Source organism: Mizuhopecten yessoensis, unplaced genomic scaffold, assembly GCF_002113885.1.
Source record: "Mizuhopecten yessoensis strain PY_sf001 unplaced genomic scaffold, ASM211388v2 scaffold523, whole genome shotgun sequence".
Classification (NCBI taxonomy): Eukaryota; Metazoa; Mollusca; class Bivalvia; order Pectinida; family Pectinidae; genus Mizuhopecten; species Mizuhopecten yessoensis.
In genome coordinates this window covers 591,053-608,389 of record NW_018403589.1, presented here as the reverse complement: position 1 = coordinate 608,389, position 17,337 = coordinate 591,053, and the positions used below count along the sequence as shown (strand labels likewise).

General features: G+C 35.2%; 1 protein-coding gene across 1 annotated transcript in view; it reads left to right on the top strand.

Annotated features, from left to right (window-relative positions):
* LOC110450253 overlaps positions 1–17,337 on the top strand; it is an 89,676-nt gene that overhangs the window by 67,428 nt on the left and 4,911 nt on the right. The window contains exons 49-67 of the mRNA XM_021497697.1: positions 535–574; positions 932–1,098; positions 1,793–1,966; positions 2,146–2,355; positions 2,758–2,800; positions 2,990–3,156; positions 4,292–4,471; positions 5,886–6,138; positions 7,425–7,588; positions 8,055–8,231; positions 9,230–9,439; positions 9,696–9,738; positions 10,802–10,956; positions 11,570–11,743; positions 12,677–12,895; positions 13,902–13,944; positions 14,621–14,787; positions 16,075–16,248; positions 16,809–17,021. Of these exons, the coding sequence (XP_021353372.1) occupies positions 535–574; positions 932–1,098; positions 1,793–1,966; positions 2,146–2,355; positions 2,758–2,800; positions 2,990–3,156; positions 4,292–4,471; positions 5,886–6,138; positions 7,425–7,588; positions 8,055–8,231; positions 9,230–9,439; positions 9,696–9,738; positions 10,802–10,956; positions 11,570–11,743; positions 12,677–12,895; positions 13,902–13,944; positions 14,621–14,787; positions 16,075–16,248; positions 16,809–17,021 (2,973 nt within the window). The remainder of the gene's footprint in view (positions 1–534; positions 575–931; positions 1,099–1,792; positions 1,967–2,145; positions 2,356–2,757; positions 2,801–2,989; positions 3,157–4,291; positions 4,472–5,885; positions 6,139–7,424; positions 7,589–8,054; positions 8,232–9,229; positions 9,440–9,695; positions 9,739–10,801; positions 10,957–11,569; positions 11,744–12,676; positions 12,896–13,901; positions 13,945–14,620; positions 14,788–16,074; positions 16,249–16,808; positions 17,022–17,337) is intronic.

Below are 17,337 nucleotides of genomic sequence, written 5' to 3'. Positions count from 1 at the left end.
GTAAGTTAAATGGCTTTGTCATCCAAATAATAAGACATCAATGGTATATTGATACAAACAGGCGATCGGTGTGACGCCGACCGCACAGAGACAATCTCACTTGTCTGGTATCTAGGAGAAGAATGACTTTTACTGCCTGCTAACCGATAGTATAATCCACACCTGGTCAATACAATTACGGAATACCTGCAAGTAAAAGAAACGGAATGCATACCATAGTACTGGTTTAAGATGGGAACTCCATGTCAGAATGATATAATAGTGATGAGTATTGGGAAAACTTTTTATAAAAAGTAACAAACAACCATTAAAAACATGCATGTCTGCAGTATATCTCTTGGGTACCACCATTGCCATATGGCTTAATTGGAACAGTTTGTTTTAAAAATTCCTGGGTTTCTTGTGAACAACAGGGGTACATTAAGAATTAACTGGAACATTTGATACCTTTCTCCATTACCAAAAGCAAGCTCTTTAAATCATGGTTAGCAAAATGTTTTTTTTTTTAAATGCAGATGTCTTATTCTTTTACAGGTAAAGTGGAGACGATTCTGTTAAAGACCATACAAATTACGTAAGTAAACATCATAGCGGAGGATATAAGCTAATATTTTTCTAAAATCACAGAATATTTTTCAAATTGAAAAAAAAAATCAAAAATCATTTGCATTAATAATTGATAGCCGAACTTGAGCAGGATTAATTTTGAATAAAACAAAACAAATAGGAACACATTAGGCAGAAGGACCTAAAGTGTTTTACAAACAATATTTTTTTGGGTTGGAAAATAATCAATTTTGTGAGAGATTTTTTTTTTTTTATGTCAATGTATTGATCAATGTCGATTGATGCACTGATATATTTTTAATGGAAAGGTGCAGGCCTCTGTTTAAAAAAGGAATCATTCTATGATAATTCTAATTTTTTACAGCTTCAGTATCGTACGTCTTCCCGCGGCCAAGAAGTTTTTGGTTGACCTTGATGTCAGTGTTTGCTTTGACCCTACTTCTGATGGTAGTTGTGATTTCACCCAGACAATCTTCCAGCAGACCAAACTTCAGCAAATCCTCTGTGACCTCAACACACCCCTGCTTCCAGGTCAGTTCTCTTCTATCAGAGTTATCTACCCTTGAAACTGCTTTGTCAGTACTAACACGTAACAATTAAATATATAATGTGGTGGTGTGGTATCTGATCTGTCCAGCTGGTATAAACATTTTCTTTAATTGGCTTCATCTATTTCAGCGAGCTACAGGCCAATTATTATGACCCTAGGCCTTTTGGTTATTTAGAAGAAGTTTATTAAAGGTTTTAACACGTTTAACCCTAGTGACTTTGGAACTTGGTCAGTCATTCATTTGATCAAATTTGGCCTGTAGCATGCTGAAATGGATCGCTATCAAACTTGAGCAAATTTAAAGGTAACAGAGGTCAAATTTATCATAATGTTAAAACAACTAAATAGTGTAGAGCCCTAGGGTCAACTAAATAGTGTAGAGCCCTAGGGTCAGGATAGTTGGCCATATTATGTGTTGGTGGATGCTATCAAGCTTTGTTGAAACAAATGTCCTTTCTCTCTAAGTCCCAAGGTCTAGAATGGTACAATGATTGTTTTTACTATATTAAAAATAATCACAAATCATGTTGTTATTGCTTAATTTCTATTTATACTGTTAGAACTGACAGCAGTGAAATACGTAAATTCCTATAATCAGAATAAAATCTGTTTATCTTATTATAGTTGATTTTTCTTGAAGTTTAATGAAGTGCTGATTGAAATGCTGTGTTGTAGATTTTTCACTGAAGAATTGGATCCAGGACAAGGGCCTAGAGTTGGGCAAAAGTCTGACCACAGCTCTAGCCAATAAGCTGTTAGAGGAACTAGGGATCATGCCCTTCCTGTACTCAACACCATGTGATCGGCAGGTCGGCCGATACATTGGGGACGAGAACGGCTGGAACTCAGGTAGGTACAGATTTACATTTGTGGCAGATTCTAGTTGTACATAGAATTACCGTCACCATTTCGTCTGTGATGTGTTTTTATCAAGACTTTTCACCATTTCTCTAATTTTGGCATCATATTAAATGTTATATTTTTGCTATTGAGAGAATCAATATTATTTGATTTATATCTTCTGATAGCGTGCCCAGTAAACATGACATTGCCAAGGATACGGGGCCCAGTGACCTGTCATATACCTGACTATTGTACCGGAGTGGACTGTTGTGTGGAGGTGGGGCCCATCGGTAGATCCTTCAATACCTACGTCCTAATGGACGCCTGCAAGTTTGAACTCCGCATTGGCATAGAAAACTTCAACTTCAACGTGTCACTGTTCGCTTATGACTACGGTGCGTATATTTGATGTCAATATCTCGTTAATCACTAGTGATGGGCAACTGGTTTAAATCACAATTGATAATCAGGTTGTAATCGGAAGTAATAAACCAATCAATAAACCAATCACTGATCGTTCTGTTTCAAGTAAGTTTATCTGCCTTTGGCTTGGGGTCTATAAAGACCAGATGGGGTCTATGATGTAGACCCCTCCTAACCCAGAGATAACTAATAATATAATATAAATGATTTAGAGATCTATATATCTGTGTTTAAAACTTTGATTGATAAATCTTATATTATATTGTGTAGTTGATAAATGATTTATTTAAAATACTTTTAAATAAATAAAATTGTATGTAACATGGTGCTACAATATTGATATCTTATTATCTTTTTTCATTCACATTCCGTAGGCAAACATGAACAAATTTATCTCAAAGGAGTCATCAGAATTGAGTAAGTACATCTTGAAATGTAACTTTTGTACACTGGGAATATTTTGCTGCAGTTAACATTTCATCTTGACAGTAAATAAGCACTTAACACATTTGATATTATGTATGATTTGTGATATTTATAAATCTGATTTGGCAGGTAGATTATTTACTTAGATTTTTGTAACAAGATGTGTGACAATGATTACAGTTTTATCCTGATCAACCTGGAAGGGGAGAAGAAGTATATGTTGAACCTCAACTTGAGCATCTGTTTTGAACAAGATTCTGATGACTGTCTGATCTCGCTGCCAATATTTGAGGACTTTAAGATGACTAAGTTGTTCTGTGATTGGAATGGAGGGTTTCAAATCCCAGGTACAGTAGAAAATGAGTATTGATTGATATCACAATTTGTTTTGTTTATTTTCAAATTTTTGAAAATTGGATTTGGATGGAATGACGGGTATTGGTCCTAAGCTTATGATGGAAAGTTACAAATTGGGATGGAATGATGAGGTTTGATTTTCTTAAACAGAAGTGGGTTGGCCCTTCGATTGGAATGGAAGGATTGAAGATGATCTGAAAATTGCATTGAAAAGTATGGTGTTGACTCTAACGTCACGCTACCATAATTGGTACACTACCCAAATTGGTACACGGTCAGAAAATGATTAGAATTGAACTTAAAAATTAAGTTTGAGAATTTTCCTTTGACAATATAACAAAAGATATACATATCAGCATTTCCGCCAAACAGTTCTGTTTTCAAGAATATTTTAAGAGTACACGATGACTTCAAAGTAAACATGTCAGAAAACCAGTAAAAACGACGTTTGCGACGAAATTTTGGAGGATTTTAGAGGGGTTAAATATAAGCAGGTTTAAATGTTGATTTCTGGTCCTTATAACCGGATAATATGAAAGTTTATATATACAATTGTAGTTCACTATGGTATTTACAAAAGCAATATATTTTGTTGCAATCGGCTTATCAATTAGTAGAAATAAAAACAAGTTTCATAGCCTGTGATGTGGTGTACCAATTTGGTTCCTAATCACGGCCGAAAAACGGCCGAAATTTAACTGCGAGTTTAGCGTTCTATTTTTAGAAACAAATTACTTGTTATTTAAACATTTTTTGAAATGAACCACCATAGGTAGTCTTTGTCAAGAATCAAGAAACATTCCAGATACAAGATCTGAATTTTTAAATATCAATGAAAAACTGTCAAAATTGTACCAATTGTGGTAGCGTGACGTTAAGCTTGGAGTTTAAGGATAAGGGCTTGGCTGTATACTTGAAACAGAAGTAATGAGGTTGAATCCAAGCTAGCAGTTTAAGATAGGGGCTGGGCTGTTTACTTGAAACAGAATTTGTGGGATTGATTCTTTGCATAGGATAGAAGAATAGAGATGGATCCTAAGCTTTGTAATGAATTTTGGGGTTTGGTACATTCAGTCCGACGATCAAATGATGTTCCTATCTGACTTTGATTTTCTATATTACTAGATTTTTCCCTGGATGGATACATAGGTAGCCTGGACCTTCCCTCAGGGACGACACTGACCGGTATCCTACTCGATCAACTGCTCGAGAAGATTGGTCTTTCTGCATACCTCCTGGAAACACCATGTAGTCATAGTAACGCACCCTTCGCAGCAGTTTCAGCCTCCAACAACTGGAATGACGGTAAGCTGTCCTGTTATATGATATCATCGTCAATCCTTTCAACACTGTAGACCATAATGGACTCATCCAGATCAATTTATAGTAGAGTTTATTGAAGTTTCATAGGGGTGAGAGGATTAATAAGGTGAGATTATAACTGAAATGAACCTCTCCATTCAGAATATAGCCAAGCTGATATCACCTTGAATGGTTTTTACTGCGTTGTCCATCGTCCGTCCTTCAACTTTTTCTTTTGAACGACTTCTTCTGAAGAACTGAAGGTACTAGGGTCATGATATTTGGCCAGGAGCTTCCTGGGATGGAGTGCTATAAAGTGTCCACATTAAAATGACCTTGACCAACTTTCAAGGTCACAGGGGTCATATCTGTTAAAAACTTCAAACAACAATATCCTAAGAACCATTTGGACTAGAGTCATGATACTTGAGTATGTTATGAAGACCAGCAGTGCAAATCTTTTTCTTAATCACAGTAATGAGGTCAAATGTCAACTTAAAGTGCTAGCCAGATTCAAAGGTCAACTTGGGTTAAAAACTTTAAAATTAAAATTCCAAATTTCAAGCAACAATATCTTGAGAAGCGTTTAAGAGATGTTAAAATGTCTTGTGTTCTAGTTACCAAATTTGGTCTGAAGTTACCTAAATGTCAGTTTCATGTAACAAAAGAAACAGGTGAGCGATACAAGCCCTCTGGGCCTCTTGTCTCCATTCGGAATCAACAGGTTTCCAGATAACATTGGCTCTATCCACATGTATTGTATAGGATCTAGTGAAAGTGTTATCATTTCCCGTGTTCAGATTATCTCTGATACTAGATAAAAGGCTATTAATGAATTGAAACAGATGAAGATTGAATTAAGACTCGGATAATTTATTGTATGAAGAGAACATTTTCTTGGGAACAGAACCTATCTTTAGAAATCAATGTTTTGAGAGATCACTTTTTCTGAAAAGCCACTTTCACATACTGCATAACACGAAATGTTTGTGGGTTCTTTCCTTCGTGGTTTGAAGCCTTTTAGATTGTTTTGCGGTACAAACTTTCGTGGGTATCCTATATTAACAATCACTAGGCAGGTATATCATTCAAATTCGTTGTATGTATTTTCCTGGTTCCATAGCAACCACTTAAACCACGAATGTTTATACACAACGAACATTTCATGTTATACAGTTTTAAAATATTTTATCATAAGTAGCAATTAATTGAACCACCACCTGTTTTGAGAACATTTTAGTTGGTAGATTGCTAGAAGTGGTCTTTCACATTTGGTCCTACTCTATACATGCTGGAGATAAATTCAGACTTGTTAATGCCTTGATTTGGGAATTGAATTTCTTATCCTTATTTTTCATCACAAGAAAGAAATATCTTAAGCCCGATATGAAAGAGTCTTGAATTTATGTCATTTCAGAATGTGGACACATCCCGATCTTGCCTGCTCTACCTTCACGCGTACATTGTCACTTGACCTCTAACTGTATGGGAGTGAGTTGTTGTCTGGAAGTGGAGGAGATTAGTAAGTCTATCCACCTGTACATTGAGCTGGACGCGTGCGACTACATCCTCAGACTCGGTATAGAGAAGATACAGCGAGAGATTCTGCTGTTTGATTACACCTTTGGTACAGAGGACTTCTTCAGCCTGGCGGGCATCTTCAGAGTGACGTAAGTAACAGTGGACTTCAAGGTCATTGTCAGGGTAAGATGAGTCAATTTAAACTTAAAGGGCATCATCAGGGGTAACATCTGTCAATTTTTATAGTTAAAGGGCATCATCAGGGGTAGCATATGTCAATTTTTATAGTTAAATGGCATCATCAGGGGTAACATATGTCAATTTTTATAGTTAAAGGGCATCATCAGGGGTAACATATGTCAATTTTTATAGTTAAAGGGCATCATCAGGGGTAACATATGTCAATTTTTATAGTTAAAGGGCATCATCAGGGGTAACATATGTCAATTTTTATAGTTAAAGGGCATCATCAGGGGTAACATATGTCAATTTTTATAGTTAAAGGGCATCATCAGGGGTAACATATGTCAATTTTTATAGTTAAAGGGCATCATCAGGGGTAACATATGTCAATTTTTATAGTTAAAGGGCATCATCAGGGGTAACATATGTCAATTTTTATAGTTAAAGGGCATCATCAGGGGTAACATATGTCAATTTTTATAGTTAAAGGGCATCATCAGGGGTAACATATGTCAATTTTTATAGTTAAAGGGCATCATCAGGGGTAACATATGTCAATTTTTATAGTTAAAGGGCATCATCAGGGGTAACATATGTCCATTTAGATGTAGAGGGCATTGTTAGGGCAACATACCCCAGGATGTCAATTTAAACTTTGAGGGTTTTGTCATCAATTTAAACTTTGAGGGTATCATCAGGGTAAAATAAGTCAATTTTAATTTTGAGGGCATAGTCAGGGTAACATAAGTAAATTTAAACTTAAAGGGTATAAGGGTAAGAAATGTTATTTTAAACTTAACGGCATCGTCAGGGTAACACATGTCAATTTAAACTTTAATGGCATTAAATATTACCATGATAACATCGTATTAATTAAAACTGAAATATTCTGAAGGCTTACATGAATCAGTGTAAACTAAAGGATACAGTAAGGCTATTATAGTTCAAGTTGAACTTAAAGAACATCTCCAAGGTTTCATAAACAATGAAAACTTAACAGTCACCGTCTGTTAAACATTAGCGGATTTGAACTTAGGGGACATTGTCAGGGTAATATAAATTAGTTAAAAATAGAGAGCATCAACAGGATGATAGAAATCATTGAAAAGTTGTAAACCTATAGCTAATATGTATATATCAGTCAGTGTTTATAATCCAGGTGAGGGGCTGAGTATTAACAGAACACTGAACTGTACAATTGGAGATTACTGTGGAAAGGAGGGTACTCTATATTGAAATCTACAATTTGTAGGTACGAGATATTTGATCTGAAGGAGGAAAAAGAATTCCTGTTGTCTCTGTCTATTGATGCCTGTTTTGAGAGTAACAGCGACTGCACTATCTCCGTCCCTGTGTTCGATCAGCAACGTATTCCTAAACCCCTGTGTAACTTTGATGCCACCTTCGCCATTGCAAGTAAGTTTTTTGTAAGAACTAGAATGTTTTACAGGTAAATTTTGTAGGAACTAGACTGAATTACAGGTAATTTTGTAAGAAGTAGACTGAACTACAGGTAAATTTTGTAAGAACTAGACTGAATTACAGGTAAATTTTGTAAAAAGTAGTCTGAATTACAGGTAATTTTGTAAGAAGTAGACTTAATTACAGGTAAATTTTATAAGAACTAGACTGAATAACAGATAATTTTGTAAGAGCTACACTGAAGTACAGGTAAATTTTGTAAGAAGTAGACTGAATTACAGGTAATTTTGTAAGAGCTACATTTAATTTCAGGTAAATTTTGTAAGAAGTAGACTGAATTACAGGTAAATTTTACAAATGAAGATATATTTTATAAAACTTTAACTAAATTTGTCATTATAAGTAATTTAAATGTTGAAAAAACTTGATATAATAAATGCCAACACTGTCGATGTTTCAGATTTCAGCTTTGAGGACTATATACGGGAGCAGGGCGAGAGGGTCGGGGAAGTGATTTCAGGCCAGGTAGCCGACCAGGTGTTGGAGGCACTAGGCATTGCCACCTACATGTCAGACTCGCCCTGTGCAAGGACCCAGGCCCCATATTACTCCTCAGAAGATGACCATTGGAATAATGGTATAGCATTGTCTACTATCGAATATGATATAGAAATTGTGATCTGTAAGGTCCTGTATTCATGAAACTGTTCTCATGCTCAAGCATAGATTTTGTGCTGAAGCCAAATCTCTTGTTCCGGATATAAATTAACAAAAAAATCTTAATTGGGTAATAATTTGGAAAAAAATTGATGAGAGTTGAAGTTGAATACTGTTTTCAATGTTTACCCTTGACTCTTTGACTGTGTTACATGATTTAAGTAAGTCATAAGAAAGCTGGTTTGAGCACAGAATCCATGCTTGAGCATGAGAACGGTTCCTAAATATGGGCTCTAAATACAACAGTTTCCGTATTAGGGTCAAAGGTTCTTAGTTAAGATAATAAAATGCAAATTATATCAAAAGAGGATTTGCAGTTACTGTGTGTATAGGTGACCTACCAGTCATAACTTTTAACTCTAGTGATTTTGGGGACAGGCTGCTGCTTTTGTAATCTGGCTACTGTCACTGTAGGTGTGTACAGTTTAATGTTCTTTACCAGAGCAGGACATGATTGAGGATGTGGGTGAAGGTGGAGTGTGTTTGTACAATTTCAGTGTCAGACAAGATGATGGGCACTAATTAGAAGAACACAATATTTTTGATTTTGAATTGTTATATTAAATATTTTGAATATGTTAAGTGATATCTCATTACTTAGAACAGGTAACTACTTGTGAAAACACAGGTAAAATACGGGTAAAGACTGCCTATACTATCCAGAAACAGACTATAATCCTTTAAACAACATTCCTGTCCCCATGTTTTTTGGAAAAGTGGGGGAATTGAAAACAAGCCATCAATACAAATAGAAGTCTGTCTCCAAACATGATTTTCAAAACTTTTGCCTAAATTCATCGAAATTTATGACAATAAATATTTATGTGTCAACTATAGCTTGGTCCTAAGGAAATGTTTGATCTTTCGTTGGCCTGTGGTGTTTAGGTTTAGTGATATAATGTACTTGACTGATTGCAGCTTGTCCCAAGTCATTGAACCTGCCGTCCATTTCTGGGCCCGTTTCCTGTCACGTCCCGGATTACTGTACTGGTATCGAATGCTGTGTAGATGTCCCTTTCATCCCTAAGACCTTCCGCGTCTTCATTCTTCTTGATGCTTGTAACAACAAGTTTGAGATTGGAATTGAAAAGTTTAAACAAACCGTGTTCCTGATCAGCTACAACTGGGGTAAGTAGTTCAGCCTTAGCTAAGACTTATGAGGATTTTTTGTTCTCTCTTTGAGTGTATATGGTTGAATCTTTCAGATTTTATGGTCCAGCTTTTGAGAGTCTTTGAGTTTTGATTCAGTCTTAATTTGAGGATAAGTGGTTAATTCTTAGTTTGAATGTTCAAAAATAAAAGAGAAATATTAAATGATAAGCTCTGATTTAGATTTTTGTTTTGTTTTACAAAATAAATGTTATTCTTTTTTTTATAATTTCAGGAGAATGGAAGACATTTTACTTGAAAGGTGTTGTTAAAATCGAGTAAGTATTTTAATATTCCATGGTCTCTTGATTACAGCCCCAACTCTACAAACATGTTGAATCTATCCCAAACTGGCTGTGACATTAATTGAATCACCCAAACTGGCTGTGACATTAAGTAAAGCACCCAAACTGGCTGTGACATTTAATGGCTGTGACATTAAGTAAAGCACCCAAACTGGCTGTGACATTAAATAAAGCACTCAAACTGGCTGTGACATTAAGTAAATCACCAAAACTGGCTGTGACATTAAGTAAAGAACTCAAACTGGCTGTGACATTAAGTAAAGCACTCAAACTGGCTGTGACATTAAGGAAAGCACTCAAACTGGCTGTGACATTAAGCAAAGCACCCAAACTGGCTGTGACATTAAGAAAAGCACCCAAACTGGCTGTGACATTGTGATATTAAGTAAAGCACCCAAACTGGCTGTGACGTTAAGTAAAGCACCCAAACTGGCTGTGACATTAAGTAAAGCACTCAAACTGGCTGTGACATTAAGTAAATCACCAAAACTGGCTGTGACATTAAGTAAAGCACTCAAACTGGCTGTGACATTAAGTAAATCACCAAAACTGGCTGTGACATTAAGTAAAGCACCCAAACTGGCTGTGACATTAAGTAAAGCACTCAAACTGGTTGTGACATTAAGTAAAGCACACAAACTGGCTGTGACATTAAGTAAATCACCCAAACTGGCTGTGACATTAAGTAAAGCACCCAAACTGGCTGTGACATTAAGTAAAGCAGAAATGAAATTCAGCTAAAACGTTCACTCAGTTAGATGCAGATTCAGTCTCATCAAAATCTCCAGAGAATAAATGTCAAAAATATGTTGCAAATATTATTAAATTTCTTAGGTCAAAACATTTAAAAAGCAATCTCACTATTTACATTAAACATCGCTTTTGTGTAAAATAGTTTGACTTAGTAAGTGACCTTGACCTTAGTTAATTTGTTCTTGTATTGGCAACAGTTTCTCAATATTTCATAAGTAAAATATGATGACACCTAAGCCCTGCTGACCTTGACTTTGTACTAATGGTGAACACTATTCCACAGCTATATGATCCGTACCCTTCCTGATGACAAGATGTACGTCCTGAACCTCAACACGAGTGTCTGTCTGTCTGACGGCGTGTGTGACTTTGATCAGGTCATACTGTCGGACACATATGTCCCCATCCCTGGCTGTGATTGGACGACTGGGTTCCCTGGTATGTATAATGCTTACTTGATTCCTGTAGCAGGAGCTTATGTACAAAGGTTCAATGATAAACCTTATACTCTAGATTAATACTGTATACTGGGAAACATTCACCCAGACAAATATTTGACATTCACATTACTTTACATTGTATGTTGTATACTAATATGCACTGTCATGATAAACTTACCCTTATTGGGAAGGGTGAGAAAGACAAAAGTTAAACTGTGGTGAACATTTCCCAGTATACTGTATTGTGATGTGTATTTCCATGACAAGCTTGTTTTTCCATGACAAGCTTGTTTTTCCATAACAAGCTTGTTTAATCAACAACACCAGTTTTAGGGTGAATTTCAATTTAGTTAGTGTTATTAGAATATCATTTGTGATCACAGTTTGAATAAAAAAAAAGAAGAAAAATCACTGCAAAAAATACCAAGTTCCATTTTACTAAGGAAGTACATTGTATGTGTTTGTGATTTCATATCTACCTAACAGTGTTGCCCCAAATGATGACATCTAAGATTTTATTAAGACTCATTAAATGTTCTTTTATACACCATTAACTAAACTCTTTTCTTCCTTCATTGAGTTCACCTGATAATCCAGAAGTTTATTTTCAGACTTTTCCCTGTCTCAATGGCTGCATGACCAGGAACAATCAGCTGGTGCAGTGTTGAGTGAAATCTTTATATCTAAGCTGATGGAAACACTGGGCTGGACTCCGTACCTCAATAATCCCAGCTGTAGCATGTCTAGTTACCTACCAGCTAATGCCGACAACTGGAAAGTCGCAGGTACACCCCACGCCCATTGCCCCACCATCCTCCCAACCTCCAGTCCACCAACCCTGTTATCAAAAAACCTCTACCACAACATACATGTACTGTTAAAGTGTAAATTACTAACATGTTTTTAACATCGAGTAAATTAGTGCGAAAATATTCACACATAATACATACTTGCCAACTGTTTTTTCTATTTCCCTGGGGGAGTTAACATATTCTCAGAATTAAAAATATAAAAAAAATGTGTGTATGTACACCCTAGGAGAAAAATATCACTTTTGAATGACATCTTTTGAGGTGTTATTTCAGGAGAAAACTGGACAGTTCTTAGAAAATAGAAATAGTCAAGTAAATTCACTGGTTTAAAATGCTCAGTTTTAATGTCCAAAATTGGGAGTCTCCCTCCAAGATTGGAGAAGTTGGCAAGTATGATGATATACGTATATTATAGATTTCAGAACTATTGCCAAATTTCCACATTGCAATTACTTTGAAGAGTCACAACTGTATATTTGCGTATATGAGAATTTCGTCTTGTACAGTGGTTAGAAAAGGGTTAAGATCAGGTTTTGTACCTGCTGCTTATAATTAACGTAATTTACTCCCCTACACCCAGTCACTAGTTAATATTATGACATTTTACCATTTAGAGATAAGTCCTCTGCCGATGAATAATGTATGAAATTCCCTTATATACTTGCGATCAACAAAAATTAATTGAAGGTAGAGAGAACATAAATTATTCATATTTTAGTGATATTTAATGAAATAGATATCTTGAATATTGTAATTTGTGTAAATTCAAGATTTCCGTGACGATAAAGGAATAATTCAATTATATGTCATGATAAGCCTCTCGTGTACTTTAAATTCTAACATTGCAATACAAGAATGAAACAGATAAGGTTGCGTGGTACAGGTAATCATTTGTGTTATTTAAAGACTGTCCACTGGCGATTGGTAACAACACCCTGCCATCCCTTCCTGCGGACCTGTCTTGTCGTCTGCCCAGTCACTGTACCGGTGTGGACTGTTGTCTCTCCTTGGGCTTCATCTCCCGCACTCTGAACGCCTACGTCGACGTTGATTCCTGTCATTTCACACTCAGCTTTGGCATTGAGAAATTACAGCATGAAATCACGCTGTTTACATATGATTGGGGTAAGCTGAAGGATGACCAGGAATTACGAAATCTCCTCCTTTTACATTTGATATTTCAAGCTACCATTCCGTTTGTGTAAATGAAAATATATGATGAGGAGATGAGATATGTAGTTTACGCAATTTAGTATAATTTAGCAAGATAAATTACCTGATATAATTAGGAAAGGAAAACGATGGTATGAATTGGTAAGACACAGTACAAGTTAATGGGTAGTATGAATGGACAATACAATATATCTTATAAATGAACAATACAATTTAATATATCTTATAAATGGGCAATACAATATATCTTATAAATAGGCAATTCAAAGTATCTTATGCATGGACAATACAATATATCTTATAGATGGGCAATACAATATATCTTATAAATGGGCAATATAATATATCTTACGCATAGACAATACAATATATCTTATAAATTGGCAATACAAAGTATCTTATGCGTGGACAATACAATATCTCTTATAAATGGGCAATACAATATATTTTATATATGGGCAATACAAAATATCTTATAAATGGGCGATACAAAATATCTTATGAATGGGCAATACAATATATCTTATAAATTGGGCAATACAAACAATCTTACATATGGACAATTCAATATATCTTATGAATGGGCAATGCAAACTACCTTACATATGGACAATACAATATATCTTCTGTATGGACAATACAATATCTTATAAGTTGGCAATACAAACTATCTTACAAATGGACAATACATATATTTTATGTATGGACAATACAATATATCTTATAAATGGGCAATACAATGGACAATACAATATATCTTATAAATGGGCAATACAATATATCTTATAGATGGGCAATACAAGTATCTTGTTAAAGGCAATACATTTTCTTAATGGCAACGGAAAAAAATATCATGCATGGGCAATACAGAATTCTGTAATTTCTGTAGAAATGCAATGTCTGTATTGAATATGTGATAATAAGAAAACCTTCTTATGCAAGTATCAATTATTTTCAGGTAAACAAGAGCATCTCTACCTGAATGGAGGCTTCAGATTGGAGTAAGTCTGACTTTGTTTTACGTCCAAACATTTGTCATCATTTTACATAATATCTGTACAAGTATATGTACTAGCTGATTTAGACTTGGTTAATTGCCCTTGACCAAATACGACTCAGTAGTTAAGCGCCCTTCTAGAGGTTAAAAGTTCTGAGTTCAAGTGGTGGCCTGGCCAGCTACGTTTTCTTTTCCTGTTAGAAGTTGGTTCCATGGCTAACCTTTGTTATAAACACTGTGTGCTCTTGGAAATAGGATACCAAAACCTGAGAAATTTTAATGGGGTAGAATATAATGGGTTGAATTAGCAAGGTATATTAAACCTGACATGCGAACACTGTACTCTCGGTGAAATTGAGAATTAGTGTATACTGGGTGGAATTAGCAACATATTCCTCTACCTGTCATATAAGCACTGTATCATTTGTTGGATTAGTAATATACTGTTTATGTGCTCAGAGCTGAGAAATGTAATTGTTAAATTAGCTGTATAGAGCAGGAATACGGTGTGATACAGATTGGTATTTTAGGAGATCAAACACATAGGTGTTCTGCATAATATATGTTGCTGTGTCGATGACAAAGTTTGAAGTATATGTCACATTAAATTACATTTGAGATATTGTTAAAATTTTAATTACGTCAAGGGGCCGTTTTCTTATTGTTTCCGTCCCTTGTAGTTTTACCATTGACAACAACGAGGCAGACCAAACCTTCGTCTTCAGCCTAAACATGAGTCTGTGTTTGGAGGGAATCTCTGGCAGCTGTATGGAAGAGATGACGGTTTTTAAGGATGCAGTATTACCTAAACCAGGCTGTAACTGGGCCATGGGTTTCCGTATTCCAGGTCAGTTTTAACCCTTTGACTTTCTATGTAACTTAAGGTAATAGGATTGTGTCACCATTTCTCAGTAGAATTTCTTCAAATTTTGCAGTTATATTGCTTTGAAAATTTTCTGCCACAAAACAAGTATAGGTTGTCAGAATTTTAAGGATTTTAAATAGAAATTTATGTAAAAAGGAGTGAAGTTTGAAAAATAAAGAAAGACACATTTTTTTGCAAAATAATGTAAAAAAAAATGATACTGCCATAGATTAGTATTGCATTAATGTAGATCAATTTAATAAATGCTGAAATTGTGTAAAATAAATTATCTATAAACGATTACAAATTTACACTTTATAATAAAACCGTATACACATAGTAATTGCATGGAAGAGTTAATTGTCTTTCTTGAAAAACTTCACAGTAGTGAAATAGCTAGGTAGCCGGTTTCCTGAAGAACAGAAAAATGACACATGTGACTCATTGATAAAAAACAACTGAATTAATGCCTGAATTGCTTTTAAATACTTTAATATTGAGACAACAGACTGTTCTGTCAATAATAAACATACAATATTCATCAGTTTAATATTAAACATTAGAATATGTGGAAATTGTGATACTGTCTCCCTACATTGGGTTTTCAACTAGGGATGTACTTCCTATTTCTGTTTATCAATACACTCCTATGACCTTAAGTAGATTCTACTATGCATTGATCTGGAGGAGTCCGTTATGGTCTGCAGGGGTGAAAGGGTTAACCGTATACCAGGATATTTTCGCTGCAGTTTAACTTTTGCCCTCTCTATTGAGGGTTAATTGATCATGACAGCGAATTTTAGTACACAACATTCAATGTTTAGTAATTACATATGAAGGGCGGAATTAATACAGAGCAAACATGGATTTTATCCAAAAAGGGCTAATATTTGACTTGACGAAAGTGTCCTGGTACACAGTACTCTGATTGTTACTGTACGTTGGTGAACTCGCACATTTAAAATGAGATATGTTCTGTAATGTCATTATTAAGGAAAACTATTGTAATAGATTGTTGGAAAGGTTCAATGTAAATTCTAGTTTCCAGGATTCCAGATATTTCAGGATGAAGCTTAAAAAAGGATTAAAAAATGAACCAATTTGAGATTTTGTGAAGCTGAATTTAAATAGGATCAAAGATCACCTATTCTAATAACAAAGGCTACTATAGTGCGACTCATCAGATTTAAGTTGTTTTTGAAGTCTCAGTGTATTTATGGACTTTCATTGTAAATTCCTCACTCTTCGATTGGTTGTTGATGTTTTTAGATTTCGCCTTGAGTAATTGGTTGACTGACAACGGAATGATCGTCGGCCAGTCTCTGTCCCGTTATTATGCTGCTAAGTTGATGGAATATCTAGGCGTGGCTAAATACATGTTGACCACGCCCTGTCAACGTTCTAGCAGCTACTACAGTCCATCACAGAACCAATGGAAGAAAGGTACGTCAATCTTACGTAACAGCTTATTATACTGAGGAGGCGTCATATCCTTGTTTCCTCTCGGGACTGCACATAGGCCATACCAACATTACACATGGTTTACTTGCATTTTACCAGTTAATGTCAACCATGTTATCAACCTTTTACAGTCAACATTGTTTATTATAGACTGGATCGGTTTTAAAGAAGCATGTGATAAATTTTATGATGTTCCAGCAATGAGAAGTTAACTTGAAACGTTTTGGGTCATAAGTATTTCAAAATATATGTTGAATTGATCTTAACCTTAAGATATATTTTATGGTTCATCCAACTCAATTGCTGATGATGTTTTGTTGCAATATTCATATGTTAACCTTTTAGTTTCAGTTTGATGTAGGGGGTTTTGTAAGTGTCTATTTTTACAATATTGATTTGCCCTAAAATGACCCGAATTACCAGTGGACAACAGTACAATATACCAATGTAATCCAGGCTATTACATTTTGAAATTTTGTCTGATATGATGATACAATGAAGAGATGGGTTAACTGATAGATGACACTGTCTCTATGTTGTAGACTGCCCTCTAGACATCAGCCTCCCCAACATCTTGTCTGTACCTATGACGTGCTATATTCCGGATTACTGTACCGGTATTGACTGCTGCTTGGACGTCGATTTCCTTGGCATGTCCTTCCGTAGTTTTGTCCTCTTGGATGGCTGCGGCCTCAACTTACAGATCGGGATAGAACAGCTTGCTATCAATGAGTCTTTAAGTGGCTACTTGTTTGGTGAGTTACAATTTTAAGAGGAACAAATGCGGTGAAAAATAAAAAACAAATATGTAGATATTTTCATAGATTGACAAATTTATAAGATTGACAGAGCATTTGATATCACATTTATCAAGTGTGTATTTTTGTAGACCGTTAATAAATTGTGTTTATAGTTTTAATGGATGTAGAATATAAACTGGTTCTAAGCTGCCTCTATAATGTAAAGGTAATATATATTACGGTTACATAACAATCAGAAATTCTAAGTCTGATAATAATTTGTTCATTGCAATCAGAAATTTTAAATCTGATCATATCTTGTTTCATCGTG